Source organism: Siphateles boraxobius, unplaced genomic scaffold, assembly GCF_051911475.1.
Source record: "Siphateles boraxobius isolate OS27281-9 unplaced genomic scaffold, OSU_SipBor_1 25, whole genome shotgun sequence".
Lineage (NCBI taxonomy): Eukaryota > Metazoa > Chordata > Actinopteri > Cypriniformes > Leuciscidae > Siphateles > Siphateles boraxobius.
Window position 1 is genome coordinate 33,597,273 of NW_027508866.1, and position 13,265 is coordinate 33,610,537.

Genomic DNA, 13,265 nt, shown 5'->3' on the forward strand with positions numbered 1-13,265 from the left:
AAATTCAGGAATGTAAACTCCTATACCATATTGACCATTTTGGTCTTTTGATCAATCTGTGTAAATGTTAATAAAACCATAAAATGAAGAAGGCATATCTTTCATTATACCATGCAAAACTCAATAATTCTATGTTGACTTCTGGAATTGGAGGGAGGAACTTCACTCATAACTATTGCAGGACTAAACTCTAACTATTTAATGCCGTACTGTTCTGCTAAATGTTTTATGCCCCATCCAAACCCTTTATCCTTTGTTTGATATTCCCAACAATCATTTAATGGCCTACTGACGCTGCTGGGCCGTGCTCGGGTCGTTGTCGCTGACGTCACCGGGCATGTTCTTAAAGGGATAGTTCACTTTAAAAAAAAAAGTTTTTTCATCATTTACTCACTTTTATGTTATTCATACCCTGTATGAGTTTCTCTGTTCTATTGAACACAAAAGATATTATGAAAAATGTGGGTAACCAAACATTTTCTGGTCCCCATTGACTTCCATGATATTTTTTCTAAACTATGGAAGTCAATGGGGTCCATCAACTATTTAATTACCAACATTCTACAAAATATCTTCTTTTGTGTTCAACAGAAGTAATTCATGCAGGTTTAGAACAACTTTAAAGTGAGAAAATAACAGATATTTCAATTTTGGGTGAACTATCCCTTTAGAGTGGCTTTGACTTTTAAAAAGAAAGACCATTATAAAAAGATAAAATAATATTCTAATTATAGTAATGTAATAAAAAAAAAAGTTTCTATTTAAAAGTGTAAGACCACATTGAAAATATGGGAAGTTTAAATGCAATTTAAAAAAAAAAGTAGGACTTTCATGACTAAACATGGATTGAATTATACAGAAAACATTCTGCTAAATGTTTAAGTCACTAATCAAACAAGCACATTTGTGACATTGACCATCAGCTTGAGTGCTGCTGTCAAGGGGAATAATTCAACTGAACATTAAAACTGTTATGCTGATGCAATCTATTATATACATAAAAAAAACAAAAATAAACATTGCCTTTTGGACACCACTGTATATACGACAACAGAGGCCAAAAGTTGCATAAAATCATTTATTTAAACAATGCATCGACCATCTCATACAGATTGATTCGAACACTCCCCGGCCGTTGGAGCTTTTGGTCATCAACACTCGGCTCTTGTGTAACAGGTACAGCTTTGTTCAGGTTAATCACGACACACCCAGCATTGTACAACGGTAACATTTCAAATGATATCAAAGTTTGGTTTCACATTCCAGTTTTCTGAACCTTTTAAAACGCCGCTCCTTTTAGCATCACAGGCTTTCTGCTTCAAACATAAACGTTTGGGCATTATAAATAATTATTGCTAAGCCTCTAACTACCTTACATTAGATTAGATTAAGAAAACTTTATAAAAATGCAGAAAGTTGGACTATAACTGCATGCTTTGGAAGCACTGATCTACCAATATATAAAATATACAAAAAGAAATGTGCCGAAACTAGCATGTCAGAGCAGGATAAATATCTTAAAAGTAGGACACGTTGAATATGTACCGCAATCTAACGTGTTACTGTCACTGTGTAACATACCCATACACTTACTAGCCCAAAACATTCTCTGTTTACTAAGGCAATAATTACATTAAAAACTGTCTAGTTAAGAAACGAGGTGTTTTCCCCTCCTCCCAGCACATTACTGCTTTAGCCACGGGTGAGCTTCTATTGAAGCTTTACTGCGGTCGCCGTAGTCGTAAAGGAGTTCTTCTCCTTCCTGGATGTCTCTGGAGGCCACGAGGATAAGATGAGGTATTCCATTAATGTCATGGAGTTTGGTTTGACAGTTGCCGGTTTTACTGTGGTTGATGAGCCTTCCCAATCGATCGGACTCTTTCGTAGCGTCCACACTGTCAGGGAACAAATGCACAAGTTTTAGACAGCGCTTATAATGGCCCATAAACTCAGTCTGTCGGAATGGACACTTTATTATCGCCCAGCTCTAATCTGCTTCTTTGAAACAATGTGTATTGTGAAAGGCCAAGTCGCTGGTTTTATCGTGCTTGATACAATAGAAATGGTTCAAGTGACGGAATCAGTGATGCAAACTTTAAATACAAGACAAATTCTGCTGTAAAGCAGCTTTGGCAAGACATTATTCAGCTCAATAACTGTAAAGGTCATTCATTATGAAAAAAGTTCAATTCAGTTAGAAGCAGCTCTACTGAAAACGGTCGTTTCATTATTCGGCTCGAGTCAGTTCAATGTTGATTCAGTTCAATAAGTGAAAATAATGGATTCTGCTATAAAGCAGAAGACAGTGTTATTATTCAACTTATTTCAGTTAAAGTTTTTCTCTCATCCAATCGTGTCAGTGCGGTCAAATGGGTAATATTATTGGATATTAAGTGTCTTTTAGGCCCTGTTTACACCTGGTATTGAGATGCGTTTTGGTCATTCGGATCACAAGTAGACGAGTTCACATTCCTGTTTACACCTGGGGCCTCATTTATAAGCATTGCGTCGCACAAAACAGGCCCTGAAAGAGGCGTACGCCACTTACGACGCACAAGTTGTGATTTATAAAAACAAACTTGACGGGAAAATTTGCGCACCTGCACGCAAACTCTGACCCATGCGTACGAACATTTTGGAGATGGAGCAGTTTGGCGACACCGATGGTGAGCTGGAGTTAAATGTCTTTTTGGTCACTTTTAGACAGAAGATCTAAAGAAAATTATACATATACAGAAAGATAATACAAATATAATTTCACAAACCAAGCCTATCACATGAAGCAAACATCCATCCCTTCTTAAATGTCCGTGCCAGCGAGCCGGTTTGGCTGTTTAGTGAAACTGACGCATAGCATAACGCATCTAAAACCGTAAATCTTCATTATAAGTCCTAATCATAAATACAGTTCATGTTCACAATAACAGTTTAAATAAATAAAACAATGATTTAAACTTTGTTTTACTTCTTTCGTAAAGATTTAGATTAAATATGCCATTCTGATTAATGTAGTTAAACACTTAAATTACATGAAATCATTACTGAGAAGTTACAACATTTTTTTATATTCAATAAATATAAACATTTGTTGTGGATGCAATGCTTTCAGACACTTTTCCTCTGGCATGCTGTGTTTTAATGTTTTAACTAAAGAGATAATTGCTTATCATGATAATAGCAGATTGTCTGAGAAAATGTATTCGTGCAAATAATGCACAAAAAGGTCTATCTGTTTCCATTAAAAACATAAATCAATTAAAAATACTCTTTGGCCAGTGGAAAAGAATGAGAAAAACTTTCTCCGAAATGTATTCTATACTATTTGATTTATTTATTCAAAAACAAGGCAAGGATAGGCTACTAGTTTTTATTAATGTAACTAATGTGACAGCACAGCCGCATTTCATATTTTCCTAACGTCTTGTACCGTTAAACATGTCATCACGTGGATGAATAATCATATGCAAATGATATGCGGATGAGGATATGCATAGTAAAACTAGGCGTTGTAAGCTCCATATATGGTTGATTCGGGGAGGAGACGCATGTGCACACAATCTTCTGCTAACTGGGATTTATAAAGTGAATTCTGCGCAGGTTCTGGCGTACGCACGGTTTTATAAGTCTGAATATTTTTTTGAGTACGCCGTTTTTAGCTTTCTGGCCCACGTACACTTTTAGTAAGGATCCTACGCATAGTTTTATAAATGAGGCCCCTGGTGATTTAATCCGTCCACTTTTAACCATGCAAACCCATAATGTTCACTCATGAGGACAGTAGACGGTCTTTAGTGGCTGTTTGAACACATTGAATCACGTGAGCGTTTACACTACGAAAGCAATCCGGTCTAATGTGTTTTCCACTAAAGTGGCAGAAAGATCAAAGCGTTTTAGACTCCGTTTACACCTGTATTTAGAGTCGTCCACTTGTGATCCGATCGACCAAAACATATTAATACCGGCTGTAAACAGGGCCTTTTTAGACAGCGCTATCCTCATTTTTTCTACACCCCATGGAGCTTTGCAAAATCTTTTACTTTTTTTTAAATACAAAGTGACATTATTCTACTCGCCCTTTAAACCATCGAACATTAAAAGGAAACTAAAAAGTGCTTAAGCATCAAAGTTCTTCAATAAACCATGAATGGCCCTAAAAGCTTGATTCTGTCCGCAGCAATATTACTGACAGGTTAAATATCACTGGAGTAATATTTGTCTATATTATGTAACATACGTCGCCATAATCAAAAATGTTGATTAACTTTAGCATTGAGTGGTAATATTTTGAAGTGCTTTCCGTCATTTTGACAGATAACATTGTATTTAGCAAATATGAACAATGTTAATAGGGATTAGAAGTGAAAAGGGGAGACAATTACATTTTAAAGCATCCGTGGAAAGAGACGGGAGGATTTGGGGAGAAAAAGAAGAGATTCTCAGTGCAATCCAGTGAATTATTCATGGAATATACTGTAAATGAAATCGGGAGAGCAGACCACAAATGCGCAGTATCTTGACTTGACTTAAACAATTCTGGTTTCCCTGTCAGCATGAAATCCCGATCAACGCCATTTACTTTCTTCTACAGAAATGAACATGTATTGCAAAGTGTTTTAATGTTGACTTTATGACAGTTTGCTTCAATTTCATTCAAATAAAATGAAATAAAAAAAACGAGATAAAACGAGAGGAAAGTGGGTGTAGTGCTTGAACCTACCAATATGTTTTGCTGAGATACTGGAAGTAATACATGTAGCAGCCAGTGGTTGGATCTTGTGCATATAAAGCCTCCCTTTTTTTGGCATCTGTTATCTGGAGCAGATCTCCATGGTACTCCACTACATACTGCCCTTTCTGGAACATCTGTGTGGCAAAAACTCCCCTGCCCTTTCCTTCAATGTACCTGACCTGTCAAGACCGACATGAAGGTACGTTTGTGTCCGTCCAGCAGACTTCAACATTAAACTCAATTCACTGTCAAAGATTACCATCATTCCATTCTCAATCCCGTTTGTGATCAGCGTGTCTATGTGCCTCTTCTCTTCACACTGTTGACGGAAAACAGGCACACACACATCAATATTATAGCTTTGGCTGATGTAACGCATGAAAAACATGAAATCTGTGCACTACCTTCAGTTCGCTTTTGCTTTTTCTGCCGCTTCTTCTGATTGGATAATAATCTGTGACCTTTCGGCATTGAGGGATCTTGGTATCAGCTCTGCAAAACAAAAATTGATTCATAATCCAAGAATGTCAAGAAGAGAAATATATTTTATTTTCTGTACAATAATGTGTACTGATAAATCATTAACAATAATACATATAGGAGAAAACAAATATAATATATAATAATAATACAAATAATTATTATATTATTTTAGTATAATGAATATACTATTATAGTTTTTGATAATATTTGGAATTAGATTATAATTTTAGTAATTTTGCTGTTTGTCATTTTTACGGTTTTTTAATGTGTATATAAAGTTTATTATGTTTTAGTTACTTTAGTCAACTTAAAACCTAAACTTAGTTTGCCTTAACTAGCTGAAATAAAAGTAAATTTGTATATGTAATTTCAGTTAATGTTTCTATTTATATATATATATATATATATATATATTTTTTTTTCAATATAAATAAAGAGGGTTAACAATAATTTCCTTCTTACAGCAGTAAGTAAATTGAAAAAATACTGCAAATTGACAATTAACAATAATTCTACAAATAAAAAAGCTTGACTATTGGCTGAAAAAAACTAATTTCATCAATATTTGTGCAAAATTGTTAAAACAACGGTCTAAAAAGTGTCATCTTAAAGGGATAGTTCACCCAAAAATGTAAATTCTGTCATCATTTACTCTATCAAGTTGTTCCAAATCTGTATGAGTTTCTTTGTTCTGTTGAACACAAAAGAAGATATTTTGAAGAATGTTGGTAACCAGACAGTTGATGGACCCCACTGACTTCCATAGTAAGGAAAAGAAAATGCTATGGAAATCACTGGGGTCCAGAAAACGTTTGGTTACCGAGTACTGAGACTCTTTCAAATATCTTCTTTGTGTTCAACAGAACAAAGAAATTTTTACTTTTGGATGAACTACCCTTTTAACATCTGTGAATCAACTTCACCATTGACTTACATTCTCTGTGTGGATTTCTTTACTTTAAGTTTGCGAGGGGGTCGTTTCCTCTGACTGGAGGAAGTGATGTCACTGCTGGCGTGGATGTATGATGCCGTGCAGTGCAGTTGACGCGTCTGCTCCTCTACTCTGTGCATCGAGTGCTTCAGCTCTTCATTCACAGCCATTTTTGGAAGCATGAACTCACCATTTACAGTACTGACTCTCCTGGCTACAATTCACAGAAACGAATGACTTGCAGCAATTACAAATGTGACACATTCATGCAGTGAACATCACCAATGTCAAGACAGACAGATAATGCATTTTGTTCGTCCTTACAATCTCCAAGCTTCTGTGGCTCATTCTGCGTGCAGAATAAGCGTGAAGTTTTGCCGTCCTGTATGAGTTTGACGGCGATGGCTTCATGATGCGGTGATTTGGAGCTGCTGTGTTTTAGGAGATGGTGAAATGGCGAGTGTCCGTTGCATATGACGTCCTGCAAAACAGCGAGTTTTAGAAAGCAGTCGCCAACTGAATTTTTTTTTTAACAAATAATAATTTGTAATTTAATTTAATATTTTTTTTTTAAGTAATAATGTAATGTCATATTACATATTCAGATATATGTAAAATATACGAATCAATCATGAATTATAATTAGAATTACTTGTGGTAAAAATAATAATTATAATAATATGTAATAGTAGATATGTAAAATAAACGAATATAATTAGAATTACGTGTGGTAGTAATAATAATAATAAATTAAATTGTACATATTGTGTAAAATATACTTATCAATCATAAATAATTACTTACGGTATTATTATTATTATTATAATGTAATAGTACCAGTGAAAAAACTAATAAATTAGAATTATGTATGGTAATAACAATCATAATAAAAAATGTTATAATACTTATTGTGTAAAATACACTAATCTTCAATTATAACTAGAACTACTTGTGGTATTAATAATAATAAATGTAATAGTAGTTATTGTGTAAAATACTAATTATACTTACTTGTGGTGGTAATAATAATATATAAAAATATATACTGGGACTAACCAAATAGCGATTTTCAAAATATCAGATTTAAGTCGATCAACAATCGATGTAGTGATTGTGATGTTATTGATCGTCGATGAACACGCCCACACTGGGCCTGTAACAGCTGCACTCGCGCGCTTCACAATGTTATAACACTGCACGCCGCAGCGCTATTGTTCTTTTAACGTCTCGATCAACTGTACTAACACACATATCGTACATCCCATTGCCTACACACACGATGCCACATCCATTCATACAACTTATCAAACAGGAACCACAACCAGTCAATGGAGTTCGTGTGTTTCGGATGGAGAGTTGAAGATAATAGATCCATCAGAACACGGTCTGTTATCATTCTGCCGTTAAACGCTCGAGATCGCGTCAAATAATCATGATCTGTGATGAAGAAGCCGTGTAAACCTACCCCGTTCATCATCTCAGTCCACTTTCTCTTCGAGCCCTGTTGTTGTGAAGCGATGGTCCGGTCCGGTCCAGTGTTTTCTCCTCTACACTTCTGCCCTTCTAAACGGCGAGGAACGGGGACAATCAAAAACAGCTCCGTGTTTACGAAAAAAAAAAAAAAAACAAGAAACTTTCGAGCTGTTTTAATTAATGCTCTTCCATCCGAGCTAGTTTGTACAGTTTCACGCCGCCATGTTTGCACTTTTATCTCATTCACGGGAGGAAACCATGTGAGCATTTAAATAACCAATAATGTTTAGAAGTTGAGTTCAAATTGCCCGGAAGATGGAGCTGTTAGGCGGATCACTCTAGAATTTCTTATTTATTTCAAATGTTTATAAAAAAATAAAACAATTATTTAGGCTGATTTAGTATTACCGCGAATTATTAATCACTACATGATACTAGATTTTATGTTTTTTAAAAACTATATAGTATATATATATAATATACAGTATTTCATAAATCTATCTATCCATCCAGTATATACATAGTAGACACATTGCAAAATATCCCAACATGAGTATATTATGTCCACATAACGCATACACATTTAATAGTGTACAAAGACGATTTAAAGAATTGTCTTTTTATAGTTTTTGCAAGTTTAGGGTGATTTACGGACAGTATTGCAGAATACAACATACAAAGATTTGTTTAAAGATGTGCCCATTTTGTGGATTTATTTGATTGAAATAATGAATAGATTTAAAACACTTTTCATCAGATATATTGGGTGTTTTCAACCTTTGTCAAACAGCGTAGGTCAGGCTCTGCCTTTGACCTTACCAGTATGGCTTCAGCAATGTCATTTTGACGTGTCATTGGAGGAAATTATTTGTCATAGCGTCACTTCCTGAATATGAGTAAGGGGGTGGTCACGTGACATGGCTTCGGCGCTCTCCTTTCTCCGACTACTTTTGATTTAAAAATATAATTGAAAATCTCGATTCATATGGACGGGCTCCGGGGCTTTATGAAAGATGGTCTTAGGTCGACTCTCGATCGATGCACGGCGACGCGTTATACGCGGCGCGTGGGGAACATTTCTGGACACAAAATCGTCTGTTTTGTGGGCTGCGGCGTCACGTGACCAGCACGCGTCTCGGGTAAAGATGGCGCCCGACGGTTAGAAAACAAGCAGCGCAAGCAGCGGCGACATCCTTCACACCGCCGCGACGTTTGGGATCCATAGAAACCGAGTGGAGTACGTGTTTGACTTTTTGGACATAAGCTATCAGACAGCGGGTTTGCTCTATTTTCCCTTATAATCACATTTTGGGTTGGTTTAGGGACGCTGTGCAAAGGAATATTGAGTTTTATTGCGTTTCGCGTGAAAGCTGAGGGAGTCTCGCGACTGGTTCACGCGCTAGGCAGCTAACCTGAGGCGAGCCGTTAGCGCACTTTTGACAAAGTCACTGACAGGAATTATTCGTTCAAATGTCATTGTTTGGCACGTATTCTGCTTATCAGATTCTTTTGGATTTGTTGAAACCCGGTTATAGCCCATTTAAAGAACGTTTTAGCTCATTTTCTGCTATTTAAAGTTGATTATTCGGTTCGTGAGGGGGAAATTAGCTAGCAACCACGATACCCTAAGCAAGTCTTGAGGAGCTGTTACACCACATGCAGCATATTTTTGAAGCGTTTTTTTGTGTGTGTGCTGTTTTAATCGTATTTAGTTTGTATGTAACCCGCGATTTGTTTGTTGAAGAAGTATTTAGACTTCTCTGCTGAATATTTAGGACTTAAAGCAGGACGTTTAGTGTACCGGTTGTCAACTCTTGTGCATTACAACCGTTAAATTCTACGACAGGTTGTTATTATTATTGTGCAATTTCAGTGTTTTAACACTTCAGAGATCGTTATAGTTTTGGTGGTTGACATTAACATCCAGCAGCAGCAACGTCAGACCAGGAAGTCTAACGTTAGTTTGATCAGTTTAGGCAAACACGTGTATAGCTGGATGTTGTGGTGAGCCCTTATGAATGCGTTTCTTGACTAATCATTGATGTTTAGATTTAAACAATAAATGGTTTTCAGTCGTAGAAGTCTAACATTAAAAACATCCAAATATATTCTTTATTTATCTTGGTAATGTAATGGGAAAGATCAAAGATGTGAACTTTACGTTGGTGTATGTCATTGTCTTTATTATTTATTTGTGTAGTTTAAGAGGACATCGATGTATGTTTTATGTTAGAAGATTAAGTGGAATGTTTTGCAAAGCAGATTCTCTTTGTAATCTTTAATATAATGTTTTTCTTTCTCTCTTTTAGACAATGGATCCTGGACAAGATTTGCTTCTTGCTGCTCTAAGTGAAAGTGGAATCTGCCCTAATGATCTGTTTGATGTTGATCCTCTGGACACACTTCCACTCCCTGCTTCACAACAGGTAATTTAAAACTAATACATGCAACATGATATAAAATATATAGTCTAGTTGTAGTTGTTATTCTTTTTCTTTACTCAAAACTAGAGCTGTGTATTAAAGGTGCAATGTGTAATATTTCTGAGGATCTATTGACAGAATTGCAATATAAGATCCATAACTATGTTTTCAGTGGTGTATAAAGACCTTGCGTAATGAACCGTTATGTTTTTATTACCTTAGAATGAGACATTTATGTCTCCATAACCATGGGCAGCCCTTTCTATGGAGGTTGACCTATTGTGTCGTCATGTTTCTACCGTAGCCGACAGCGAACACACAGAGCTACAGAGTGCGTTTCGTCTCTAACTTGAAAAAGTTTTCAGTGGTGTATAAAGACCTTACTTAATGAACCGTTATATTTGTATTACCTTAGAATAAGCAGTTTCAGTCAACATACACCATGGATCCCCTTACATTGAAATGCGCCGACATGTTTCTACAGTAGCCCTAAATGGACAAACGCGTTTCGTTACTATGTTGCTCTTTGAGCAAGGAAGCAAGCTTAGTTCAGTGAATAAAACACTGACACAATGATGAACAAGTAACAATAATATTCACAATAACATATAGTTTTACTGAATAATTAAGTAAACATAATTTCTTAATTCATCCTTGTAAAGAAACCTCATTGCTGAACTGGCTACTCTCTGCTGTCTCAGATGATGACATTTTCCTGTCGGCCACCGTAACTTTTGTTGCTTGCAATTTGCAACCTCACCACTAGATGCCGCTAAAATCACACACTGCACCTTTAAGACAGATTTTGCAAAACTTTTTCATTATCAAGGCTTGACATTAAAGGAACGCTCCACTTTTTTTGCAAATAGGCTCCTTTTCCAACTCCCCTAGAGTTAAACGGTTGAAACACTGATATTATGCAGCGCCTGAAAATAGTCCCCAGCTAGGTAACTTCCAAAGTGACCGGCTCTAAGTTTGTGTAGTTGCAGTTAATATCATTGCGCCTGCAGCACCCATGGTACGGCAGCTAAGTTCCTTGATTATTAAGCAGGAATGAGAGTATAGTTCCTAGCCATATCGGCCTAGAAAATTGCAACTTTTCATTTTCCGTTGGTCTGAGTACATGATGTAACTATAGAAAAGTCAAGGTTTAAATGGGAGAAATATTGAAACTCTTTGGTCATTTTTTTTGAGAGGGATGCTAACGGTCTAATCCGATTCAATAAGCTATGATAAGAGTGCTACCGTCACCATATCATCTGAATGGATTCGAAAAACGGTTTAAAAAACGGTAACTCAACTGTTTAACTTAAGGGGAGTTTGACAAGTTCTCCGGGACAAGTTTTTATTTGAAGGGGCAAGTAAAAGAGCAATTTACTTACCCGACCATTAGGCTTGGTACGGTAGTCGGTGTTACACGGTGTTCAGTTGCAACACCGGTTTCATCACTTGCCCACCGCGACACCGAAAAAAAAAAAAATGAAAGCGTTAAAATATTTAACGCAATTACGCAGTATCTGTTTTTTTCTGTCACCCGTTGACTAGCGTTGTATGATCACGCTCTTATTAATGTGAATCCTTTTAAGCGCGACAAGACTAAAGAGGCCGCGCTATAAGTCCTGCCTATTACACACGCGTGACCAGCGGAAAAGACGCGCGTCAGTATCGAGTTCTCTTTCGGGCTTGAACAAACCATAACACACACAAATTATGCCAAAATGTCCGTTTTGTCGAGTGTCCTCATAAGAGCAGTCTTAAATGATTTAAATAAAGTCTTAAATTAACAGAGAGATTTGTGAGAAAATGGGACGCGTGTCAGATCGCGTCTCTGTCAGCAACGGCTGGTCTTAAAAGTGTCATTAATGTTAATCAAAGAACAAAGGTAAGAGAGTAAATTACTCACTCAGACCCGGAGCCAGGATGATTATTATGCCGGTAGCCTAATAATCATGAATGCACTCCGCTATCTTTTAACACATCTCCGGAGAGCGGCTTCTTCACGCAAAAGAAAAACTCTTCATGAAGTGCAGTGAAATTCAGCGATCTATGGTGTTTCCTGATGGATCATTTTTGTTCGTTAACTTCATTTTATACGTGCAACTCACGTAGCCTACAAGGACACTGACAACGCGCTGACAGACAGGACCGGGCAGGAAATATTTAATATGAAACAAAGTCTCAACTTTCAAATTTGGTCAGTCAAAGAAAATGAAACAATAAATAGGCCTACCGCATTGTGGCTCTAATGTTTCGTGAGAGATTGCCTCAGTTAAAGCCAAGTTCAAATCCACCGACGTTAATCTACTAACTCTCCTGACTGCTTTGTCGGACCAAAATGGAGGATTTTGTATTATCAGATCGCATCAAACTCCATGCGAAGGATGAAGTGACGCTAATTTATAAGTGAAACTGAAGAATTTTTTTGTTTTCAAATTAGCGCCAATTCAGCGCACAGTAACAAAACAGTGTTGCTCCGCACGACCACCATAATACATGCCCGTGCAAACGCGCGCATTTTACATTTGCCTTTAAATTAGAGATTTAAAAGCCCCCGCCGGTGATACCGGTATTACCGGTGTTATCACACGTCGATTAACCGGTGGGAAAATATCCTCCCCGTCACATCCCTACCGACCATCAATAAAACATCAATAACAAGGGAATCACCAAAATGCGAAAGTGATTCTGTTTTTTATTACATCTAGTGTATGTGGTGATTAGTGTATAATAATCTATAATGTACTGACGTTAATAGGTTGCGCTGTAGAGGCTGTGAGGCAGGGCAGCAAACACAAATAAGCTTAATTAACATACCATGGTACAAATTAAAAAACGTGGAGTTTTTATGTTTGTAACAGTTAATCATCACACGACCAAGAGTGATGTCTTCCGAATACCATCACGATTAATAATGTGACACTGATTTCATTCAACAGTTCAATAAACAAGTAGATAATTTTAATGTCACTTACATTTTTAAATGCAATATGGACTGTTTAGCAACGAAAATATCCAAACAAAGATCACAGCAGAAATCTAGCACATCTCACAGAAACACTCAGCCTTGTCTCTTTACTGAATGATTCAGCGTTTTAAACTAATTGGTTGAGTCAAAGATTCAATGACCCATTGATAAACAACTGCCTCATTCATAAGCCTTTTGAATGAATTGAATGAACCGCCACCTACTGGCGGTTTTTAGTTTCACGTTTAAAAGTACCATTCT

The 13,265-nt window shown here is 36.6% G+C and overlaps 2 protein-coding genes across 7 annotated transcripts in view; one reads left to right on the forward strand and one right to left on the reverse strand.

Annotated features, from left to right (window-relative positions):
* Positions 1 to 1,064: 1,064 nt before the first annotated feature.
* Positions 1,065 to 7,905, reverse strand: kmt5aa (lysine methyltransferase 5Aa). Its single transcript, XM_077243669.1, has 7 exons — positions 7,609 to 7,905; positions 6,468 to 6,624; positions 6,147 to 6,357; positions 5,134 to 5,221; positions 4,989 to 5,048; positions 4,718 to 4,908; positions 1,065 to 1,895 (listed from the first exon to the last, which is right to left on the reverse strand). Exons 1-7 carry the CDS (start codon positions 7,882 to 7,884, stop codon positions 1,685 to 1,687), a joined length of 1,194 nt encoding a protein of 397 aa, XP_077099784.1. The 5' UTR covers positions 7,885 to 7,905; the 3' UTR covers positions 1,065 to 1,684.
* A 589-nt stretch (positions 7,906 to 8,494) lies between these two features.
* sbno1 (strawberry notch homolog 1 (Drosophila)) overlaps positions 8,495 to 13,265 on the forward strand; it is a 29,050-nt gene continuing 24,279 nt past the window's right edge. For 2 of the 6 annotated variants that reach the window (XM_077243670.1, XM_077243673.1), the window contains exons 1-2: positions 8,498 to 8,853; positions 9,926 to 10,042. In XM_077243670.1, the coding sequence (XP_077099785.1) occupies positions 9,929 to 10,042 (114 nt within the window). In that variant the 5' untranslated portion in view covers positions 8,498 to 8,853; positions 9,926 to 9,928. Of the gene's footprint in view, positions 8,895 to 9,491; positions 9,621 to 9,925; positions 10,043 to 13,265 lie in introns of those variants that run through there. The other 4 variants (XM_077243672.1, XM_077243675.1, XM_077243674.1 and 1 more) reach the window with 3 other exon arrangements.

Excerpts from the sequence above, each read along its gene's own strand:
- kmt5aa (XM_077243669.1), bottom strand. The coding sequence starts at position 7,884 with ATGCTCACATGGTTTCCTCCCGTGAATGAGATAAAAGTGCAAACATGG. Across the intron at positions 6,625-7,608 it reads GGACTGAGATGATGAACGGG|GACGTCATATGCAACGGACA; the intron begins GTAGGTTTACAC and ends GCTGTTTTGCAG. Across the intron at positions 4,909-4,988 it reads GGATTGAGAATGGAATGATG|GTCAGGTACATTGAAGGAAA; the intron begins GTAATCTTTGAC and ends CGGTCTTGACAG.